Below are 6835 nucleotides of genomic sequence, written 5' to 3' on the forward strand. Positions count from 1 at the left end.
GCAGGGCCACTGTGACCCTGCCTCTCCCCAGCTGCTGCCTTCAGGCTGACTTCATATCCCGCTGGCAGTGACGGTGACGTATGGGTGCTGCCTTCCCAGCCCCCCGCACCCTCTTGCCATCCTCACACCCAGGCACGGGTAAGCAATGAGGATGGCCGGGCCGTGTCCTTGAGCCCACCGTCCCACTGCTTGTCCCCATGCCCAGGGGTGCAGCCAGAGCCTCCTCCCACGTCCCCCGGGCAGGAAACCAGCGGCTGAGCCAGCAGTACTGAGCGTGTGCGCAGGACGTCCTGGCTCCCGGTGACCCCTGCGTGCCTCGGGGACACCGCACCGGGGACACCGCCACAGCTCTGGGGACACCGCCCCGGGGACACCGCCACCACCGCCCCGGGGACGCGGCTGCCCTCGGGACGCCACCGCGGGGACAGCGGCACCTCGGGGACGCCACCCCAGCGCCCCCCCCCCCCCGCCCCGGGCTCCCCCCGCCCGGCCGCCCCCCCGCCCCGCGGCGCCCCCTACCGGAGGCCCCGCCCCTGTGCCCAGGCCCCGCCCACCGCCGCGCCGGGCTCGGGGCCGGACGGGCCGTACCAAGCGCGACGCGGGCGGAGGGGAAACCCTCCCCGCGGGTCCGGCCGCACCGCGTCCGCGAGCCCCTCCGGTAGAGCGACTCCGCCTCCCGGCCCCGGGCCGCGCTGCGGGCGGGGCCGGGCCGAGCGGGGCCGGAGCGGGCGGGAGGCCGCTCCCCCGCGGCGGCGGGCGTGGTGCGCGCCGGGCCGCTTTAAAAAGGGGCGGCGGGGGGAGGCAGCGCCGGTGGAGCTGCGGCGGGACGCGAGGGGAGAGCGGCGGGGCCGAGAGGGGGTGCAGCCCAGCGGCAGGGCCGCACGTGGCCGCCCGGCCCCGGCCGCGTCCCGGGGGCTTTGTGTGGCGGCGGCGCCCGGCGGGGCTCCGGACAAAGGCGTCGAGGGAGCGGCGCGGCGCGGGGCCGCCCGGTGCGCGCAGGATGCGCGGGGGCTGCGCGGCGGTGCTGGCGCTGGTGCCGGCGCTGCCCTGGCTGGTGCCGGCCGTCCTGGCCGTCCTGGCCCGGCAGTCCTCCGAAAAACCGTCGGCCGCGCCGCTGCTGACCCGACGGCCCTTCCTGGTGGCCTGGAACGCGCCCACGCAGGACTGCAAGCCCCGCTTCCAGGTGGCTCTGGACTTCAGCATCTTCGACCTGCACGCGTCTCCCAACGAGGGCTTCGTGGACCAGAACCTCACCATCTTCTACAAGGAGCGCCTGGGGCTCTACCCCTACTACAACAAGCGACGGGAGCCCGTCAACGGCGGCGTGCCGCAGCAGAGCAGCCTGGCTGAGCACCTGGCCCGGCTGCAGGAGGGCATCGGCAAGTACATCCGCTCAGCCACCTCGGAGGGGCTGGCGGTCATCGACTGGGAGGAGTGGCGGCCCATCTGGATGCGCAACTGGAAGCCCAAGGACGTGTACCAGGAGGTGTCCCGGGAGCTGGTGAAGCAGAGGCAGCCGTCCTGGTCCCCGGAGGAGGTGAACAAGCAGGCGGTCTTCGAGTTTGAGTCGGCCGCGCGGCAGTTCATGGTGAGAACGCTGCGGTACGCCAAGAGCTTCCGGCCCAAGCAGCTCTGGGGGTATTACCTCTTCCCCGACTGCTACAACCACGACTACAGCAAGAACAAGGAGAGCTACACGGGGCAGTGCCCCGATGTGGAGAAGACACGCAATGACCAGCTGGCGTGGCTGTGGAACGAGAGCCTGGCGCTCTACCCCTCCATCTACCTCGACCCGCTCCTGGCTTCCACACCCAACAGCCGGAAGTTTGTCCGAGCGCGGGTGATGGAGGCCATGCGCATCTCGCGGCAGCACCACGAGGGCTACAGCCTGCCTGTCTTCGTCTACACGAGGCCTACCTACAGCCGCAAGATGGATGTGCTCAGCCAGGTAGGGCTGGTGGTGGGGCTGCCCCCTGGTGAGGAGTTCAGACCCTTGGCGGTGTCGTTGGGATTTTCTTGTCCTGCATGTGTGTGGCCTCGAGCCGTGGAGAAGAGGTTCTGGGCCAGCTGTATGCGGCTCCCTGGAATGTGGCAGTGCCACCATCACCTTGTGTTTCTGCTGTCCTCAGCCGGGCAGCAGGACCAACCCCTTCCAGTGGCACTGAGGGCCTCATTCCCTGCCAGAGGGGCTGGCAGATGCTGTCACCAGTCCCTCTAGCCCCGCCAGATGTGGGACCCTTGCAGCTAGCAGTGGGGTGTGAGAGCCTACAGCTCTTGGGTGCCCTGGCCTTGGGAGGGTTGGATCTGGGAGTAGGCTGGTCCCTTGGGGGCTGGGATGGTCCCCTGCCTCCATGCATCTCTGGGACACGCTGTGCTGCATGGGGCTCACAGGCACTAACTGGACTCTATCCCCACAGCTGGACCTCATCTCCACCATCGGCGAGAGCGCAGCGCTGGGAGCAGCTGGGGTCATTTTCTGGGGTGACGTGGAGTACACCAAAAACCGGGTAGGTCTGAGCCCAGGTACCTGCAGCTTAAGGCTGGGGTGATCTCTGCATGCGGGGTGTTTCTCTCCCTGGGACAATCCAGCATGCCCTTGACACCCCTGTTGTTTTTTTTTTTTTTTTTTTTTTCCTCCCAGGAGTCATGCCAGACAATCAAGGATTATATGGAAGGAGACCTGGGCCGCTACATTGTCAACGTGACGACGGCAGCACAGCACTGCAGCACAACGCTGTGCCAGGGACAGGGCCGCTGCCTGCGCAAGAACAGCACTGCCAACGTCTTCCTGCACCTCAACCCAGCCACCTTCCAGCTGCAGCACCGGGATGAGGAGCAGCCCCAGCGTCCTCTCATCTGGGCTAAGGGCCACCCGTCTCACACTGACATCCATTTCCTACAGACCCACTTCCGCTGTCACTGTTACCAGGGCTGGCAGGGCAACTCCTGCCAGCAGCCAGCTGGACCTCATGGGGGTGCTCCTGGCCCCCTGGCACCGATGGGTCTGGGGGTGCTGCTGGTGTTCTTGATGTGGTGCTAGCCAGGCCAGACTGAACGGGGGAGCCCTGCACCTTTTCTGTAGTGGTGTAGCGGACCGGTTGGAGACAGCCCTAAATCGCCTGCTGGCAACTCACTGTTGGGATGCCTCAGGGTAGTGGGATTGCCTTCTGCCCTCTGTGCTAAGGGGCTGGGGGACAGAGGGCAGAGATTTTTTGGGGGGAGGGAAGGGGGGTGGGAAGGGAACCTCTCCTGTTGTAAGGAGAGGAAATGGGGCAAGAGGGGTATGGGGGCAGGGAGGTGGGTGCTGCGTGGTGCTGAGCCCCCGTGCGCTGCCCGACACCAAAGTGCTTTACCTCAATTAAAGCTGGAGGAGCGAGAGAAGGGCGTGGAGTGCTTGGGGCGGGGGTTGCGGAGGCGCGGACCGGTCCTCCCGTCGCTCCGGCGGCCGCGGGGCTGCGGCTGCCGCGGGCTCAGCCACGCCGGGCCACCCACGTGGAGGCAGCGTGGCCCCGCCCGCCGCCCCGCCTCCCGGCGCGGTTCCGCCCTCGGGCCGCTCCTGGCCGCGCCTCCTCCGCGCCCGCCCGCAGATTCCCCCCCGCCTCGGCCCCGCCCCCGGGCGGCTCGGCCCCGCCCCTCGCAGCGCGACCGGTGAGTGCGGGTGCGTGGGGCGGCGGATGGGGGCGCGGCGGGCTGGGCCGGGGCCGCGGCGGGGTCGGGAGGGCCGCGGCGGCACGGCGTCGTCCGTCGCTCGGCGGGGCGGGGGGCGGGGGGCTGCCCGGCCGGCGCCCACCCGGGGCTCCGTGCCTTGTCCCCGCCCTCTTCCTGCAGCTCGCTGTCCGCGGATGGGGTCGTCCCGTGTCCGCCGTCCCCGAGCTTCTTCTCACCGCGGGAGTCTCCTCAGGCTGCGGTTCCGTGCCCTGCGTGTCTCTGGCCGTGCTCCCCGGCTCCCGGTGCTGAGTGCTTCCCCCAGCGGTGCTGCAGATGCCGCCTGTCCCCTAACAGCATCCCCTTCGCGGTGACCTTGCCCGCCGCTCGCCTTTCCTCCCTCTTCCTCCCCCTTCCCCCGTGTCTTTTTATCTTTCCAGCCCCGCTCCCCGTTCCCCCATCACTCATTAAACCACGCCGGGGCTTTGGTGCCAGGCTCTGCCCGCTGATAACTTTGGGCACCTCCCGCGGGGAGGTGAGGTGGCCTCACGTGGCTGTCACCACCAGGCGAGGGACGGGGCTGGAAGCCCTCCCCCACTCCAGCTGAGGATAAAAGGGCTGTGATCGCTGTCTCCACAACGCCCGGTTGTTCTAGAGCAGGTCCAGTCCCCCCGTGGCACCATGGCACCCGGGTGGCTTTGCTGGGCCCTCCCGCTGCTCCTGCCCGCCCTGGTCCGTGCTGCCGGCCCCGGCCCCGTTCTGGTCAACCGCCCCTTCGTCACCGTCTGGAACGTCCCCAGCGAGTCCTGCGCTCAGCAGTACAACGTCACTCTGGCCCTGGAGGTCTTTGATGTCGTGGCCAACACGGAGGAGGCCTTCATGGGGCAGAACATCACGCTGTTCTACAGCTCGCACCTGGGGCTCTTCCCCTACTACACAGCGCAGGGGCAGCCGGTGAACGGGGGGCTGCCGCAGAACGCCAGCCTGGCGGCCCACCTGCAGCAGGCCAGGCGGGACATCGAGGCCGCGTTGCCCAGCGCCGCGTATGACGGGCTGGCTGTCATTGACTGGGAGCGGTGGCGCCCGCTGTGGGCCCGCGACTGGGGCTCCATGAACATCTACCGGCAGAAGTCGGAGGAGCTGGTGCAGCGGCAGCACCCACTGTGGCCTCCCAGCCGTGTGGAGGAGGTGGCCCAGCAGCAGTACCAGAAAGCTGCCCGTGCTTTCTTGGAGCAGACGCTACAGCTGGGTGAGGCCATGCGGCCTGGTGGCTACTGGGGCTTCTACGGCTTCCCCGACTGCTACAACAACAACTTCAGCAACCCGCTGTACAACGGCAGCTGCCCGGTGGTGGAGCAGCAACGCAACCAGGAGCTGGACTGGCTCTGGAACTGCAGCCGGGCGCTCTACCCCAGCATCTACCTGCCCCAGCAGCTCCAGGGCACTGACAAGGTGCTGCGCTATGTCCGGTACCGCGTGGCCGAGGCCTTTGCTGTCCAGGAGGGCATCCTCAGCACTGCCATCCCTGTCCTGCCCTACACCGAGATCTTGTATGACAACACCTCTGCCTTTCTCTCTGAGGTGAGGCTAACGGCGATGGGGGTGGAGGGGGTGGGGGGCTGGTGGGGCCCCTGGTGCTGTGCCGGGGAAAGTGACCAGTGGGTTGCACCAGTGGTTTTTGACTCTGCTGTGGTGTTGTGGGGGTGTGTGGGGTGGCTCTGTGCCTGGATGATCTCTTGTCTCCCCTCGGGCATAGGAGGATCTGGTGAACACTATTGGGGAGAGTGCGGCTCAGGGTGCTGCCGGCATCATCATCTGGGGAAGCTCTGCTGACACTGCTTCCAAGGTGAGTTGGGCAGGGCTGTGAGGACCCCCTCCACCATGATGGGACTGTGACACCACCTCTCCTTGCAGGAGAAGTGCCTGAAGCTGAGGGACTACCTTGATGGGGCCCTGGGCCACTACATCGTCAATGTGACAACCAGTGCCCAGCTGTGCAGCCAGAGCCTGTGCTCCGGGAACGGCCGCTGTGTGCGCAGGGAGGGCAAGACAGCCTTCCTACAGCTTGACCCCAGGCGCTTTGCCATCAACCTGAAAGCCAAAAAGCCCCAGCCCATGGTGTGGATCCTGACCGCCAACAGTGACATGTCCCAGCTGGCTGAGGACTTCACCTGCCAGTGCTACAGTGGCTGGCAGGGAGAGCGCTGTGACAGCCAGGGCTCCTCTCATAAGTGAGCAATGGCTGTCTTCCATGCTCTGTGCTGGACACGTGATGAGATGGGGAAGGTCATGCTGTCCTTCCTCCATGTGGGAAGCATGGGAAATAAAGCCCAGGCTGCTAATAAAACTGCTGTGCATCCTATAGGGTTATTAAATTCTTTCACTGTGATTCTGCCAGTCATTGCTGAGTTTGTAACAGCAAGGGGAGGGGTGCAACAGCCATGTCCCTCAGTGCCACCTAACTTGCCACAGGATCAGGCATCAGGCTGTGGAGTCATGCAGTGTCCTTTCTAATGTTATACAGAAGGCTTGATGTAGTCCTTTCCCCACTCTATGGCTTGTAGCTGAGCTGTGCCCTGCCATCCCTATGTGTTCCTAGCGGAGGTGCAGGTGCTGTAGCAGGGGCAGGGCTGGATCACCTGGGCTCCAGCTCCTGTCTTGGGCCTGGCCAACCACAATTGCCCAGTCTTCCTATGTGTACAGCGATGGCAGGGACAGAGGCAGCCCTCGTCCAAGAACCACAGTAGAGTAGGGTAGGCAGGGACTTCTGGAGGTCATCTGGTGCCACCAAGAGCATCTGGCCCAGCCCCGTGCCACGTTTCCCAGGAAAGGAGCTCACAAACCACTGAGGGCAACCAGCGCTGGGTCCCTGCACAGCCTGAGCGTTGAGCGACGCTCAGATGGAGCTGTGCTCCAGGCTGTGCGCACTGCCTCCTCTCTGCCCCGCCTTAACGGACACGGAGCGCCTTCCGTGGTCGGGACCCGCGGGCAGCCTGCAGGACGCAGCCCGGCCGCTCCGCACCACGCGTGCACACCGCCGGCACACGCGGAGCCGAGGCACGGAGGAGCCAGCCGAGGCACGGTGGAGCCGTCCGAGGCGTCGAGCGCCGCTTCGCCCTGCGCAGAGCCACGGCACGCAGACGGGAGCTCGCCTTCGGCGCGGGGAGAGCATCGCAGAGAAGAAGCCGAG

The 6835-nt window shown here is 66.7% G+C and overlaps 1 protein-coding gene across 1 annotated transcript; it reads left to right on the forward strand.

Annotated features, from left to right (window-relative positions):
- Positions 1–1000: 1000 nt before the first annotated feature.
- On the forward strand, positions 1001–5880 carry LOC306950326 (uncharacterized protein; the record flags this gene model as incomplete). Its single annotated transcript, XM_079540557.1, has 7 exons — positions 1001–1948; positions 2418–2507; positions 2642–3033; positions 3365–3648; positions 4301–5226; positions 5402–5491; positions 5560–5880. The coding sequence occupies 7 exons, from the start codon at positions 1001–1003 to the stop codon at positions 5878–5880; spliced, it is 3051 nt and encodes a 1016-aa protein (XP_079396683.1).
- Between the last annotated feature and the right edge of the window lie 955 nt (positions 5881–6835).

The sequence above is a fragment of the Tetrao urogallus genome (assembly GCF_951394365.1).
Source record: "Tetrao urogallus genome assembly, chromosome: 10".
NCBI classification, from domain to species: domain Eukaryota; kingdom Metazoa; phylum Chordata; class Aves; order Galliformes; family Phasianidae; genus Tetrao; species Tetrao urogallus.